This window comes from Emys orbicularis, chromosome 3 (genome assembly GCF_028017835.1).
Source record: "Emys orbicularis isolate rEmyOrb1 chromosome 3, rEmyOrb1.hap1, whole genome shotgun sequence".
NCBI lineage: Eukaryota > Metazoa > Chordata > Testudines > Emydidae > Emys > Emys orbicularis.
In genome coordinates, this window is record NC_088685.1 from 114,162,160 (window position 1) to 114,179,352 (window position 17,193).

The 17,193-nt window shown below is 38.1% G+C and overlaps 1 protein-coding gene across 4 annotated transcripts in view; it reads left to right on the top strand.

Annotated features, from left to right (window-relative positions):
- STXBP5 (syntaxin binding protein 5) overlaps positions 1-17,193 on the top strand; it is a 179,381-nt gene that overhangs the window by 37,206 nt on the left and 124,982 nt on the right. For all 4 annotated transcript variants that reach the window (XM_065400761.1, XM_065400762.1, XM_065400763.1 and 1 more), the window contains exons 3-4: positions 4,663-4,744; positions 6,118-6,218. In XM_065400761.1, coding sequence (XP_065256833.1) covers positions 4,663-4,744; positions 6,118-6,218 — 183 coding nt within the window. The remainder of the gene's footprint in view (positions 1-4,662; positions 4,745-6,117; positions 6,219-17,193) is intronic.

Genomic DNA, 17,193 nt, shown 5'->3' on the forward strand with positions numbered 1-17,193 from the left:
GTGTGTGGTTGGATAGATTAACAATATTGTTAGGTGAGTTGAGGGTACCACGGTTGTAGCCCCCTGTAGCATGTAGGAGTTCAGATAGTTTACTGTCCTTTTTCTTCTGTAGAGAAGTGAAGTGTGCATTGTAAATGGCTTGTCTCATTTTTGTAAAGTCCAGACACATGGAAGGTTGGTTTTGTATGAGAGTGTCAGGAGAGTCCATGCAGAGTTCTTCAGGATGCTGATCAGGTGGTTCCTCAGTTTCTTTGAGAGTGTGTGGCACAGTCTCTCACCATAGTCAGTGTAGTATGTCGACTGCAATGGATTTTTACCTTCAGTCCATTTGGTATGATGTCCATCTGTTTGCACTTGGAGAGGAAGATCATATCTGTGCGAGTTTTTTGTTGAGGTTGATGGATTTCCACTCCCTACGGCTAAATTTAGTGCCTTGCATGGTGTCAAGTATCATGGGATAGCCACGTTAGTCTGTATCCACAAAAACAACAAGGAGTCCGGTGGCACCTTAAAGACTAACAGATTTATTTGGGCATAAGCTTTCGAGGGTAAAAAACCTCACTTCTTCAGATGCATGGAGTGAAAGTTACAGATGCAGCATTATATAATAACACATGAAGAGAAGGGAGTACCTCACAAGTGCAAGCTTGCTTTCTGGGCTTCTTCACACAGAGCATTTGTATTCTTCATTGCTTTTTTTTCTTCATTATTTTTCTGTAAGTGTGTTTCTTTCTCCTGGGGTGGAAGAAAACCCTTAATCTTTTTTTATAAGTGAAATTGTGAATTACATTAATTTAAACTTGAAATTGGTGGTGTGAGAGAAACTTTTGAAACGTATTGTTGCAAATTCTAAACTAAAACAATTGAAATACTTGGTGTGGAGACAGAGAATCTCTGTCATTTGTCTGTTGATATTCATTCTGGTGGCTTAGTGCTATTTGCAAAAACCCTTTGTTGCAAATATTTTTGTTGTTGTTAGTGTAAACCCAGGAAATCATAGCATACAAAGCTTGATCATTTTAATTGTTACATTACTGGTGATGGTGCTGCTTAATAGCTTACCACTAATGATATTTGGATATGAACCAGTAACTCAGCTAGTAACTTTTACCAGACTTTTTCAGTATATCAGACTTTATACAACTCCGTTTTCTCAGCAGTAGATGTTCAGAAATAGCTCTGAACGCAATTATACGTACATGATTGTGGGTTTTTTCTTTATACTTTTGGATGTGCCAAATCAATTTCTATTTGAGGTTTCTCATTTAATTCTGTTTCTATTATATAACATCTCCAGAAAGTAAGAGTGCCTCACCACCATCCATTTTATGTACTGAATAAGTCAATGGTCCTCTGGATAAAATGCTATATGCCCATGTAATTAAAGACTGTTCCATTCTGCTCCATTGTGCATACACACTAAAGTTGTACAGACAATCTTAATTTTGGTATTTCCTGAGTTCTGATTTCTTGACTTTGCAGTCTTAACATTTTTAATGTAGTTTTTTGTGTGTAACTATGTAGATTTAAAAAAAAATAAAAGCAAATTCTATTATTTGCAACTGTAATGATCTTCACAGTCCACCCTCACATCATAAATATCATCAAGGTACCTTGGACCTTCAGTACTTTAATACAAACCTCTACTGCTGAGGTTAAAGTAGTAACTACATTAGCTAGCAGAAGAAGACTATTATCCTATATGAACTAGGCATTAGTGGAGCACATGGAACACACTAAAACAGTGTCAGAATGTACTATGCTTGAGGCAGGCTGTCAGCCATGTGACTTTTTAGTGGGGCATTAGACCTCAATTAATAATAAAGGTTACAACTACACTGAATCAACACTGATCAGTAGAAGTGTATCTAGACATCAGTTTTCTAGTTACCAGCTCTGTGCACCACCTCCTTGGGCACAGGGTATTTTGATGGGGAAAAGCATCATGATTTGCCTTTGTTTTCTCCAGAGGCTTAGTGCTCTGAGTTGCCGAAGCACGAGACTGGAGCTGTGCATGACCTGTACTGATGGAATTTTGATGCTTTTGGCAGCAAAACACAAAATAAAAATAGTGATTTTTTTTTTGACTATTTATAACCTGGCCAGATATGACTGGATTGTCACTGGGTCTTTCTGGTGCCAGTCCTGCAGCTTTTCAAAAAATGTTTGGAAGAATTTTTATAAGGTAATGGGTTGGCAGTGTTAATATAGGGGTAATTACTGCTATCCCTATAGTACCTGTGATAAATATTCAGTGTTTGTAGAGTGTTTTTGAGATGTATAGTTCTATGTAAGTGACAAACATATATTTTTTTAATACAACCTTCTTTCAGTAGTTAGCATAGTAGTGGATGTGTGGATATACACCTCTACACTGATATAACACGATCCGATATAACACGAATTCGGATATAATGCGGTAAAGCAGCACTCCGGGGGGGCAGGGCTGTGCGCTCCGGCGGATCAAAGCAAGTTCAATATAATGCGGTTTCACCTATAACGCGGTAAGATTTTTTGGCTCCCGAGGACAGCGTTATATCGAGGTAGAGGTGTACTATTGTTCCTGAAGAACCTGTTAAAAGATAAATAAAAGCTTCTCTGATAACTTTCACGAATGCTAAATCCTCCTTTTTTGTCTTTTGGGAGCAGAAAATATTATCCTAACAGTTTAATTGACTGTCTAGGAGTATACCAGATTCTGTTGTCAGACCATTCACACTGGAAAGACTAAGATTATTTTTGCTGTGAGAAAGGAAAAGACAATCCTGTTTTTAAATAAGACATTTATAACGTTGTAGTGAGATTAAGAACTCCCATTTTTTACAATCTCTTATCAATTAACAGTCCATGTGTTTCTTTGTGAAATAACTAGTGTTTTTCTCTTGGCTGTTCCTTCAAAAAGTTGACATTTCATGAGGTTGTGGCGGTAAACTGACTTTTATGGTACCAAGTGTCACTTCAATACTACAGTCGTGGGTGCTCTATGAAACCTTTAGATGTCAAATTAAGTTAGACAAGAATAAGAAAGGAACTAATTGTGGCTATCTTATTGTGATGCAAGTTTTCTGCACCATAGCTGAATCAAATTAGGAAGTAATTATGATTGAACATTCAAACAGTGTTATTTGGAGCTTCTAAAGAGTTAAAACAGATAGGAATTGCTGTACTGGCCCAGATTAGCTCTCTGTGTACTGTAAATGACTACCATCAGAGACAGGGGTCATCAGATGCTTTAGAAAGTGGTGCACAAAACCATTACTGGGCAAATATTGAACAATTTTGTCCACAGGGAAAACTTCTTTCTGCCCTCAAGCAGTTAGTAGTTGGCTTATGCCAGACTTCTTAACTTGTCTAAACCTTCCATATAATTGATGATGTCCATATAAATGATCTTTTCTTGCATCTTTTCCTCAATTTTCTGTGGCCAGGGGGTTCCACAGGTTAATTAAATTAAATTGAAAGGGAACTAAAGACTGAAAAAAGAATTTTAACAATATGTAATGTCCTCTTGTTTTTGTATTAAATAGGATTGCCTTGTTTTCCTTTTCCATACCATTCTTTATTTTATATATCTCTACAGCATTCCCTCTTATTCACCTCCTCTCTAACCTAAACAGACCCAATATTTTGATCTGTCCTTGCATGGAATTCTTTCCATTCTTGTAGTCATTATATCTGCCCATCTTTGGCTCTCTTTTTTCTTTCTGCTATATCTCCTCTGAGATGAAGTGACAAGACCCGAACACAGTATTCAAGGTGGTGTTCCACCGATATATTACATATGATAGTGTTATAATATTTTGGCCTAAGTTCCATCCACTGAAGAGCCCCTTTGATTGTTTCTCTAACCCTAAACTGGAGTAGGAGGGTCAGACTGTTACTGGAGAGCATAAGAAGACTAGAATTTCCTTCAAAGAGAGCTCTCAAGTAATCTTTTAAATACTAATTTAAACATGGCCCTGCATTTCTTCACTGATTGGTTTGATTCGTCTGCCAGTCTTAAGGTGCTCTAGCAGCTTTTTCTATTTCCTCACTGCTCTGTAACTCAATGTGAGATAGTGGAAAGGGCTAAAGATCAAAATTAACTAGCAAGTAATGTTTTTCCTACAGTTCTGCAAGGCACCAAAGAGGAGGAATTTTTATTTCTTAAGGAAAAAATAAAGGACTCATTGAGGAGTAAGTCTAGGTTTCACCTTCTGTGGTTTAGTCCTGGGTTTACCTCAATCCCACCAATATGAAAGCCTTTCAATCCTCCTCTGAGAATAGAGAGGGTCACAGTGACTTCACAACTGCCATAATACCTCATTGTCCTTTGAAATTACAGTACTTCTTTGCCATTCCCTTGCAAACTTTGAGACTTCCTCAGCCAAATTTGTGAAAAGTTTAAGTAATAGTTTTTGAACATCGTTAAGATGGGTCTGAACTTATATTCTAAATAAGAACAACAACAGGAATAAAGTGTCTGATCTGCATTTTGAAATGGCTTTGTGATTTATAACCTTTCTGGTTATTACAGGAGCATGTTTTATAATTGGTAGTAATAATACAAGCACCAAATTTCAAAGCTATTTAGCACCCATTCACAAACATCAAGTGTTTTATAATATTCATTTTACTAATTTTTTGTTACATACAACAGTTCTTCCTTAATAGCATTGTCAGTTTTGGTCGGCCAGGAGTTGAATGCTACTGCCAACATGACAGTGAATCTGCAGTAATCCAGCTCCAGTTCCTGATTAATGAGGTTAGTAAAGAGTTTAATCTTTACTGTAATTCAAAAAGAATTTACATCGTATATTTAAGGCTGTGTTTTAAAGCATTCGAATACAAATAAGAATATGAATTATTGTTTCATATATTTAATGAGTAGTGATAATATATAAGGACAATGAATAAGTTAACTTTTTTTCTTGCTCTGTTCCAAGAAAAAAATACAAGTGTCCAAAAATAAATTATTACTAAAGTAATTTTCTCTTTGGGGTACTTTATCACAGTAAACAAGATAATAGTGTTGTTAATTTTTCTTAGAAAAACTATGGTCAAACATTGCAGAATGGATAAGCTCGAAAGCTTGTCTCTTTTATCAACAGAAGTTGATCCAGTAAAAGATATTACCTCACTCATCATCTCTCTTTCTAAACATTGCCGAAGCTATTTAGTCTGACCTTTATTAAAAAAACATTGTGAATTGAGTAGCTACACATGTGGAATTTAAAGGGACACCATTAAAATGAAAGATACATTAATCTCTTTTAAATGACATATCTACACCTGCTCCAGAAACACATGGCCAAGTTTTGTGGCTTCACAATTCTGAGTTTTAATTATTTTTTGCTTTCTCCTGTTGCTTAGTTCAAACAGAGGAAACTAACAAAAATGCTGTCATATGCGAGAAGTAAACAAGCTGGAAAAATAAAAATATTTGTTTTCCTGTAGTCTCTTAAATAATGTACTCTGAGGTGTAATTTGTAAGAGTTAGTAAGTGTGAGCATTTTCAGACAGAACTGTTAGTTTAAAAAAAAAACTTTAATTTATCAATTTTGTGTTAGTTTCAAGAATATTCATAAAATGTGATACAGTAGTTCTGGGATCTTATGGAACAAACTACTGTTTTCTTAAGACATTGATGTAAAATCACTAACAGTTATAAGGGATATAAAAAAACTAGTCTTCTAAAAAGAAATGGTAAATATTTTTCTAAATACTCCATCAGGAATATCCCCAAAAGCTTCATTACTTTCTACAAAGCAATATGTGACTTATTTCAGAATTAGGCATTTTTTCTGTGGTGAAATACACATTGTATATTGTATTTAATGTGATCCAGTAGCTTAAAATATGTACCTTCTCAATAAATAAAACTGGTACTCATTTCTATGTTTTATTAATGTTCTTATTACATTTACCCCAAAAGTAAATTTTTAAAGTTGAAGCTGTTCCTTTAAGTAGTAGTATAAATTTGTTATAGCACTTTTCAGTTTGAATCGTGGTCTTGCTATAAAATTTCTTCACATTGATATTGGTAAACAAGTTTGTGGAAACTAAATATTATACAAGTGAAAGATAGTATAAACTTTTTAAATGTAGACGAACATCTGAATGATCCTTTTTCTCAAGGGAGCTCTTGTGAGTGCCTTGGCTGATGACACCTTACACCTATGGAATTTGCGTCAGAAGAGACCTGCTATACTTCATTCACTCAAATTTAACAGAGAAAGGTAAGAATTGGGTCATAGTCACCTGCGTATGTATATATTAAAAAGTATATGGAGTATGTGTATGTAAGTGTATGTAATATGTTTTAAAGAACAGATTGATGAACTGCAAACCATCTCAAGAATATCTGACCTAAACTGCTACAGATTAAGGTTCTGGTCCTACAACTGACTGCGTGGACTTGAGTTGCAGGATAATTGGGACCTAAGTTAGTTTAAATACATTAGTATTTCTACTTGATTCAACACCCTTTTATTTTCTGCACAGTTACGTACAGCTCAATTGTCTGACAAGAATGTGTGCTAAAGATAGTCACCATGATCAAAATTACTTATAGCCTGATCCAAAACACACCGAAGTAAATAGAATCTTTTCATAGAGTCAATGGGCTTTGAATTTGACACTTCATAATCAGTTGTATTTACATGTTCGGTGTATCAGAGTAACACTGGTACTAAAAATATTTTTAGTGTTACTAATCTCATTAGATGGTTTAAATTATCCTTATGTGAGACATTGAGTTGGCTTTCAAAGTGGGATTTCATTTTTTTATTGAAAAATCCAAAATATGTATTGGAGAAAAGTAGAAGGGGGTGATAAACTTCCTTTGAAATTAAAAGGAGTACAAAAATTGAAAATTTGTGGCCTAGAAAACTAGACTGTCATTGATTATTGAAGTGCTATTCCTAAATTTTTTAAGTGTTATGCAATGCTAAAGGATGCCTAAGTGGATTGGGTAAACATTCTATAGTAGTTCATTAATTTTGCTTTGTGCTGTGAGAGGAGCCGAGATAGTTGGCTTCCTGATTTTATAGTAGACTAATATTTTTGTTCCAAAACTCATTTAGGAGAATGTTATGATTAGCCCAGCATTCCTCATGTTTGGGCTTGCACTAAGGACAGCAGCAGCCTCTTGTATGGAGATCCTGAAGAAGAATAAAGGGATTTGGACTATGTAGAAACCCTACAATTCAAAACTGGAAAAGCTCACACCTTTGCTAAAGAGAATTTAATTATAGCTTCTAATAAGATGAAAAGATCATATGCGGAAACTTTTTAAAGAGTTTAAACCTGGTCTGGTTTCAAAATCCTGGAAGAAAGAAGGGGAGGAGTCAAAGCTATATAAACCTTTTGGAGGGACCCTATACAGTACTGACACAATAAATGAAGTTCTGTATAGGATACAGTTGGGTCCCAGGACTAAGCCCAAAGTTATCCCTAAGGACTATTCAAGGTGGGACATGATTTCAGCATGGCTGTCGCCTGCAACTGAGAATGTTGCTGTGGAAGTTGAGGGTGGAAAATTCAGAGTGGTGAATTCCCGATTAGAACAAAATGGTCATGTTCTGTGTCAGCCAGTAAATTCCACCGAAATAATAGACATGCTTCAAGGGCTCGTTGAAAGAGACCACTGCCATCCCACCCTGTGGTTGATTTTCTTTCAGAGAAGTACACAGAAACAGACAGAGAAGGAAGCTGGAATCCGGCTGGACAAGCAGTATGTGAGAAGCATAGAGAGAGGGCTTTTGGGTCTAGTGCTACCTAAAAAATGTTGGGGTTGTAAGCAAAGACACTATATCCTATTATTTGATTCCTTCTGGGATTACAGGGAGCAGGACTTTGTACATTATTTGTAAATAAGATTGCATTAAAGGTACCTATTTCATCATTACTTTCTCCTCTTAACTGGAACAACTAGCAAGACCCTGAATTTTTGGCTAGCCTCTTGGTTCAAAATACAGGAGAAACCCAAAGAAAATGGACATTAACTTGGCATTGGAACTGTTACAGCCATTTCTAGTAGTGTGCATTGCGAATGGCAATCCAGCCAGCAAGGGTGAAGGGCTGTCACGGAGTCCCCAGGCGATGCTCTGGAACTGCTCCCTACGAAGCCAGTCAGGACTCTGGCGAAGTCTCCTCTCTGTGAGCAGACTGTCTCCAGGGCAAGAAGCTCACACAGCTTCCACCTTCCTGGGTCTGACCTTGGAGCATTCAGCGTCCTCTGCACTTCCCACAGCGAGTCCGCCCAGGCGAGGTCCTGGGGAAGCCAGAGGGTCCTGCACCCCAACTTTGCAGTCAGACGTGACTCTTAGCCAACCAGTAAACAGAGGTTTATTAGATGACAGGAACACGGTCTAAAACAGAGCTTGTAGGTACAGAGAACAGGACCCCTCAGCCGGGTCCATTTTGGGGGCCAGTGAGCCAGACACCCACGTCTGCACTCATTTCACGTCCCCAGCCAGCTCCAAACTAACTAACTCACCCTCCAGCCCCTCCTCCTCTGGGCTTTGTTCCTTTCCCGGGCCAAGAGGTCACCTGATCTCTTTGTTCTCCAACACCTTTAGCTGTCTCCTTACAGGGGGGAAGGGCCCCGGCCATTAGTTGCCAGGAGATAGTGTTGGCCATTTACGTGCACTGGCCCTTTGCTCTGCAACAATCTCACCCCCAAACACTTAAGAAATGCATAGGGGAAACTGAGGCACCCTCACAGTATTCAGAGGAAACATTAAGAACAGTCCCACTTCGTCACAAGGGCTTAATCTGTTCTTTCCTTCCTGTCCCCTTCCCATATTTGAGAGGAAACAGTGTTGCTAGAAAACTGAAAATCAAGATTCCTGAGTTTGAATCCTGTCTCTTCCACTAATTGACTGTGTAGTCTTGAGCAATCTACTCATCCTCTGTAGTAGTTTATCCATTTGTCAGATGAGTATGCTAGTACTGGTGTTAGAAAGAAGATGGAAAACTGAATGGTTATGGGCAGGTCTACATTACCACTTAAGTCGATCTAACTTATGTTGCCCACTTCGCGTCCCCCACCCTGAACAGCGCAAGTTTCATGCTATCCGCACCAGCGCTATATTGGCAGGAGATGAGACAATTTGATTGCCTCTTGCTTACTAAATACTAGTTCCTGTTTGGACGACGGAATTTACAGTTTGTCTGGTGTTGGAATCTCCTCTCCTCTTTTTTTTTTTAACAGTATACTTTATTATACTTTTTTATACTTTATTTTTTTGTTACTGAGTTCAGTTCTGCAATTGGAGGTTTTACATCACCATGGATTTAATGTAGTGACTTATATGCAGGTAAAACCTCAGTCATACTGAATTCTCGTATTTTAGGTAAGAAGTGTTTGTATTTTGGGTATTTTTTTATCTCCTGCTAAGATTGTGAGGGTCCTGAAAGTAAATAACAGAGTAGGCATCCAAGTTTGAAAATTCTGGCCATAAAGTTAATCACCTAAATTCATATTCAGATACTTTAATCAAAGTGGCCAGATTGTCAAAGATTCTGAGCTTCTAATTGAAAGGTCTGTAGATTAATACCTTTCGTAGCAAATCTGATAATATAGGAAGTTTATTTGTTGGCATTTAGTTTTAACATATTATACTTCTACCATTTAAAGTGCTAGATATCCCAGGGACCTCCACTAGTGCCAAGAAATAAAAATTCCCTTAACGCTCTTGAATCGGGTTTCCTATAAAATACTGTAAAGAGTCCACAGTAAATTCACTGAAGCATAAGAAGTCTGTGTATAAACATGAATCTACAATTTCCAAATGTAGTCCAACTTTCTGAAGTTTAAGCTGAGTCAAACTGAATCTAGTGAATTTTCCCATCTTAGTTTCCTTTTTAGGCAAAGTGTAGAAAACTAAGTCACCTTCATAGTCCCTTTTGTGTCCAATCTCCACTTCCTCAGTTTTCTCTCAATGCTGATCATACATAGCTGCTTCATCAGGATGCCAATCAAGATAGTTGTCTATTACACTGATTCCAAAACCTAGCCTAGAGGCTATGCACACATATCCCAATTCTCAAAAATACTGTTTTTGAGGCAGATATTCCCTTCTACTCCATAAAACGAAAACTTACCCATTTATTTTGTAAAAATTCTGCTGCTGCAAACATGGTATTTCAGACCATGCAGAATTCTTGATGTCTCAAGAATAGGATTGTTTAGTTGGATAATTTGATAGAACTTTATAGCAACACAATAACTGGCAAGAAGGCTTAGAAATAAACTAATGTAACTATAGGTTGAACTGAGCCAATATCTTCAACCACTGTCTTTAATAAAAAATAAAAAAAAATAAAAACCTGTCAAGATCTCTGCCCTCTAGTTAATTCTGAAGAACCCTTGTTATACTTAAGTTTAGAATTCAAATTTTGTCCTGGCTATCAAATGAACTGGTTTTCATTGAGATGAATTTACCCTTTCATTAGGACTATAGCTGACTCATATTCTAAATAAGATTGATGGAGACTTTTGAGACTTCAGTCTCTTTTCCCGTTGCAGCAAAGGATTCCTGCATGATACTTTACCACTTGTATTACTCATAAGTATCCCAAATGATGATGATTGAAATTGAAATATACAATACTTTCTTTCTACATATGTATATGTACAGGTGTATGTGTATATAATACACGTGTATGTGCACATGCATTTTAAAGTCTATATGTATGCAGTAAAAATATTTAAAATATTTGTACATTGTGCACAAAGACACCAAGTACAGTTTTACTAGTTAGTGCTGGGGAAGTCAGACTTCTATATTAAAAGCAGCTGCTTAGACTAACTGTCATGAAGGTTAATTTGCATGTTAAATCATGTTTTTGCTGTGTCAGTATATAAAAACCTTTTTACTGTGTCATGTGGCGTGTAAAGTTCTTATTGCAATGAATTTGGAAATAATCCCATTACTCCTATCCAGTAACTACTGCTTAGCTCCTTAACTTTAATGTACTTAGTCCCTTTTTCATTTTAAATATGCAAATGCTGTGATGAAAATGAACAGAAATTATGGTAAATGAAAAATTTTGCTTGGTTAGCTTGGCAATTTAGGATTAAAAAATTCAACCAATACAAAATAATTTACATTAGTATATTTTCAAACTGTAAACTTGAACCAGTATTTGTTGACATCATTCAGATTACAGTACATGTGAATATCTAAAAGGCAACTTTATTATTGTTTAATGTTTGTTTTTGAAAGATCAAAGGCATTTTACATGTAAATTGACAATGACCTAACTGTATGATGTAACAAGTAATTACATGAGTTTAATGACTCTCTGCAGTTTGCATTTTAGAAATGCATCTAGTTACTGTGAATGAAAAACAGTTCCATAGATCAGTGTTCTCCATTGATTAAAATATTATCACTCTGTCCTTCAACAAAGCAAGGGAGTAACCTGATGAATAGAAGTTTTGATTTGATTGGTTTGACAAGCAATTAAAGTGTGATTTACTGTAGGGAAATTAAAGGAGACTTGTTTTTTTTAATAAAAAAACTGTTAAAGAATAAGTCTTATCTATTTGGTACTTTACATAAGATTTCCATAATATGCATAAAATACAATTTTTAAAAAGCTAGTACAAATATCAGTGATCCTCCTTTGAGACTTCCATAATGAAGTTGTTCTTTTCAGTAACTGTCTCTTGTTATAATTAGTGTTTTGATATGTCTTGTGATGGGATCATGATAAACATTTTTCTTAAGTAACTTTGACAGTTTATCAGAGGCATATGGTATGCAACTAGCAAAGGAAATCCTTGGAGCATGTTTGTAAATTTCTTCTCAAGTGATCTGCCTGTCACTGTTAATATATTCCAATCCACAATTATGCAAATTAGGTTTTAAAATTCATTAATGTAAAATAAGGAAAAATTAATATAGTAAGTTTATTTGGATTGGTGCTCTGTGTCAGTGGTGCATTAGTTTTGTTTCCTGGCTGCTATGTTTTTAAATAGTCAAAAGTATATCCATAAAGATAGATTTGACAAGTATGCTTGGTCTTGACCCTAAACACAAATCTGTAGGTAACCTTTTTTCTGTGTTTTCGGGGAAGGAAAGGGCTAGGATGTTCTTAAAGGTGTTAAGCACTAACATATTTCAACTATTTTGATTTATCCAATCTAAAATTTTTTAGTCATGTTAAACATCAATATTCAAAATTGAAACATCTCACAGCCGTACCTACCTTATAAATACCTCTGTGTTTGGAAGATTTTTCTGGTCAGAAATAAAAAAACAGAAGGAAAAAATAATAATTAATTGTACTCTGTTGATTTGCTGAAAGGCACATTCTCAGGCATAGTTTTTCAGGTAAACAAAGAAACTGTTTTATTTTATTTAGTGGATATATGCCAGTAGTGAGAGCTAAACATGAAAAGAAAATGGTTGTCCATTGAAAGTGTGCAGACTGTGTTTAGCTAGAATTCTTTCAGCTCTTCTTTTGAGGCTAATATCTTCATCTCCCTTTCCCAAAATCCAGTTTAAGTGAGTTGAAACTTAGTGGTATGCAAGACAACTCAGTTATCTGAAAAGGTTGAGAGCCACTGATGTAGAACATGTTGTGATTATAAAGGCATGGATAACTAGAGCACAATCTACATCTAGATAAAAGGTTTGTGATGTTTTTTCCAAGTGCTAAATTGTAAGAGCGGTATTACAAGACACCTCCACCCACCCAAATTACATAAAAGAAAGAAATGTGGGGTGCTCTCCTGTAGTTACTGGTAGTGATACAATCTACACCATTTCTTTTGCTTGTTTTTCCCAATGCTAGATTGTATTTCATTTAGCTAGCCCATATCCAAGCCCAAATCTCATTCTGAAATGGAGCAAGGCTTTCCATTGTGCTGTTTAAGATGAATTTTAGGTCTTTAGAGAGCTTGGTTCACCAACTAACATGCAGCTGTGACATCCCAGCATTCTGTGATTCTACAACTGCTGAAATTCAGTGGAGCTAACCCATGGGGGTATAAAACATGCTACTACCAGGATGTATATTTTATGAGATGCTAGGTTATAACAATGTGTTACCAGACTACCTGCTAGTTCCTGTTCATTCTGATACATTGTGACATTTTCCACTGTGATGTGTTACCTTATTTCACTCTTATAAGTATTTCTTGTAAAGCACAAGACTCAGATTTCCAGCCAAGTTGTTTAGGATCTGCAGCATTGAGTTTTTTAAACAAAAGTTAAAGGCTCCCTGAGGAAATCACTAGAAAAAAGTAAACTTTCCAACAAATGTTAGATTATTCTATACATTTTTCTATTAAAAGTGTATTATATTAAACTACTCCCTAGAAATAGTATGGGAAAACAAATATACTTATCCTAGAGTTGACAAAAAAAAATCTCCCTTTCAATAGAGTTCAGAGGTTTGGAGTTAGTTAAATAAATAAATAAATAGGATATCTCCATTAATTTATTTTATCTCCTAGAACTGGAAGGGACCTTGAAAGGTCATGGAGTCCAGCCCGCTGCCTTCACTAGCAGGACCAAGTACTGATTTTTGCCCCAGATCCCTAAGTGGCCCCCTCAAGGATTGAATTTACAATCCTAGGTTTAGCAGGCCAATGCTCAAACCACTGAGCTATCCCTCCCCCTTAGAAGTGGAAGGTGAACTTTCTAATAAGATAAAGGAGATTTTAATTTAATATATTCTGTGTGCACAGAGATGTATATGATGATGGCCTTTCACTTATATCCTTTCATTCTCTGGAATCCTAAACTACATTACATGCTATACAGGGATCCATACATTCCACTACAGGAGTAGCCTACTCCTGAATTAAAAACAATGATTGCTTATAAGTGCACAATGATCCTATACAGCAGTGACAGCACTTTGACCAAATTGCTCATTGTACAGTTTGCACAGGTGACCAGAAATAGTCATTGTCGGCGATCCCTTGCGGTCGAGTACGATCTCTTTCACAGGTTTTATTTTTCATTGGTCCTTTGGTGACCGAAGAGTCCGATTCTTGAGCCACAGACTCGTTGGCAGACTAGCAGGAGGTGTTGGAAGACAGGTTTGGAGTGTGATTGCTGCGTGTCAGTTGTCTTTCCTTTCTTTTCTGGCATTTTTCTGTGACCACGGCAAGGCAATTTTCCTCAAGAGTAGACCTCTCTGACAAGTCTTTGCCAGTTATTCCTATCCTGGGCTGCTGTCTCCCAGTGTGTCGTGTCAATGCCACATCTCTTGATGTTTATCTTGACGGTGTCTTTAAAGTGTTTCTCTTGACCTCCTCGTTTCCTTTCTCCTTTGCTGAGTTGTGCATACAGCAGTTTTGGTAAGCGTACATCAGGCATGCGCATACAGTGCCTGCTTCATCTCAGCTGGTACTGGATAATCAAGGCCTCAACACTGAAGATGTTTGCCTCTGTGAGGACACTGACATTGGTGCGATGATCCACCCACTTATTTTTTTAGGTTCTTCCAAAGAAAGTGCTGGTGCTGGCGTTCCAGGTTTTTCAGGTGTTTTCTGTAGGTCACCCAAGTCTCTCAGCCACAGAGGAGAGTTGGGATTACCACCGCTTTGTAAACTAAAAGTTTAGTATGTGTTCTGATGTTGTGATTGTTGAACGCCTGGCAAGACAGTCTGCCAAAGGCAAGGCTGGCACAGCGAATTCGGTGCTGAATCTCAATGTCTATGTCTGCCCTCTGTGAGAGATGGCTGCCAAGGTAGGCAAAGTATTCTACATTTTCCAGTTCTTTGTCGATATAGATATTCCTTGCTGGGTCTGATGATTGACTGGGGACTGGCTGGTGGAGAACTTTTGTTTTGCCTACGTTCAGAATTAGCTCTAGGCTTTTGTAAGCTTCAGAGAAGCAATTAAAGGCTGTTTGAAGATCCTCCTTTGAGTGTGCAACTACAGCACAATCATCTGCATACTGGAGTTCAGTTAATGTTGCCAATATTACTTTAGTCCTGGCATGGAAATGAGAAAAGTTGGAAGAGGTTGTCGTCAATCCAATATTAGATGCCAATGCCCTGTGGTAGATGGTCTTTGGTTAGTTCTAAAAAAATGGAGAAAAGGGTGGGTGCCAGTACACAACCTTGTTTTATGCCAGTTCGGATGACAAAGGACCACTGCACAGGATGGAGGCAGTCGTCTGGTCATGGAGGAGTCCTATAATGGTGATAAATTTGCTTGGGCAGCCAAACTTTGACATGACTTTCCTCAGAGCCTCACGGTTGACAGAGTCAAAGGTTTTGTTCAGATCGATAAAGGCCATATACAGCTCCTGGTGGTGGTCTTAACATTTTTCCTGAATCTGCCTGGCTGTGAAAATCATGTCAGTTGTGCCAGCACAACACAACCCAGTATAAGACCTCAACAGCAGAACAGATGGATGAAGCAGGATCACCTCTCAATGGCTGTGAAGGCGGATGAAGGCTGCAACGGAGGAGAAACCCCTGGTCATCTTGGACCTCCTTGCCACCAGACACAGGTGCCTCTTCCTCCCAGATTTGTGTGGCTGCTGGTGCGCATCCGCTCCCACACATTAAACTACTCACACGCAGGCTTCTTTCACAGGAAGAACTTTTTCCCCCCCACCACCCATAAGAGTCTTGTGACGATGGGCGAGTGGCGAAGGGGACAGGTGAAGTAATCACCAGGAGTCCCTAGTCACATACCCACACGCAGGCGATGACTACAAGATGGTCGCCATGTGCCCGTGGACTGAGATGGGGGGGCATTTTCGAAGCAGTGGTCATGATTGAGCAGGCCTTTTTAGGAACCCCTCTGCTCACCCCATACTGGGAAGGGGCTAGAAAAAGTGCCCCAAACATAGGCTATCCCACCATACCTGACTGGATAACCATGTCCAGAGGGATCACTCCCAGTGCGGTTGAAAAACAAAAATGTTTCATGTAATTTGGAATGTCCATACTCTACTGGACGGATCAAAAAGTGAAAGACCCAAACGCAGAACAGCAATTGTTGCCTGAGAATTCTCAAGGTACAACATTGACATCACTGCTCTCAGTGAAACAAGATGTGCAGATGAAGGCCACTTGAGGGAAGAGGGCGGTGGTTACACTTTCTTCTGGAAAGGAAAACCAGCAAGCGACAGGCAAATACACGGTGTTGGCATTGCAATCAAAAACCTGCTAGTCAACTACCTGCCTGAGCTCCCCATCAGCATTAACGAGTGCCTTATGACCCTCCGCATCCAATTGGTCAGTAAGTCATTTGCCACTATCATCAGTGCATATGCACCAACTCTTGATGCTGAAGAAGAACGGAAAGAATCCTTCTACACTGACCTTGATAAAATTTTCTCATCCATTCCAAAAACAGATAAGATAATCCTCTTAGGGGACTTTAATGCAAGAGTTGGCCAAGATTCTAATGTATGGAATAGCACCATTGGGATGGAAGGAGAGGGCAAGACCAATTCAAATGGCATCCTTCTATTCAGCAAATATGCAGAGCACGATCTTGTGATCACAAACACAAACTTCAGACAAAGCAAAAAGTACAAAGCAACTTGGCAACACCCCCTGCTCAAAACAGTGGCACCTCCTAGACTGTCATTGTAGGAGCACAGAATCTAAGAGATGTCCAAATCACCTTTCATGAGAGGAGCTGATGACTGCTGGACTGACCACCACTGGTGAGGTCAGTCATGTCCATCAGGATTGCACCAAAACATAGAAAGCTATCCAAATCACACAGATGGCAATAAAAATCCAACGACTTCAATCCTCAGTTCACCAAGAGAACTTCCAAACACTCCTCAGTGGAAAAATTGGCCAGATGCACATCTGGAAATGACAACTCAAGTGTTTGAAGAAGACTGGGAAGCCCTAAAACAGATCATCCATGAGGTTTGCAAGGAATCCATTGGCCTTGCCATCAGGATTGGTTTGACAACAACAACAACACTGAGATTACCACCCTTTTGGACCAGAAGAGAAAAGCTTTCTGTGACTGGTAAAAAACCAACCACTGTCCAGTCAGAATCAGAGCTCTTTCCATCAGTTCAAAGCTGAAGTTCAAAGGAGGATCCGAGAAATCAAGAACAGATGGTGGGAGGACAAAGCAAAAGAAATCCACACATTTGCTGACAGACATGAAATGCGGAGGTTTTTTGTGAGACGAAGACCCTGTATGGACCAAGCTCATGTGGCCTCACACCTCTGAAATACGAAGATCTAGTACCCGTCTT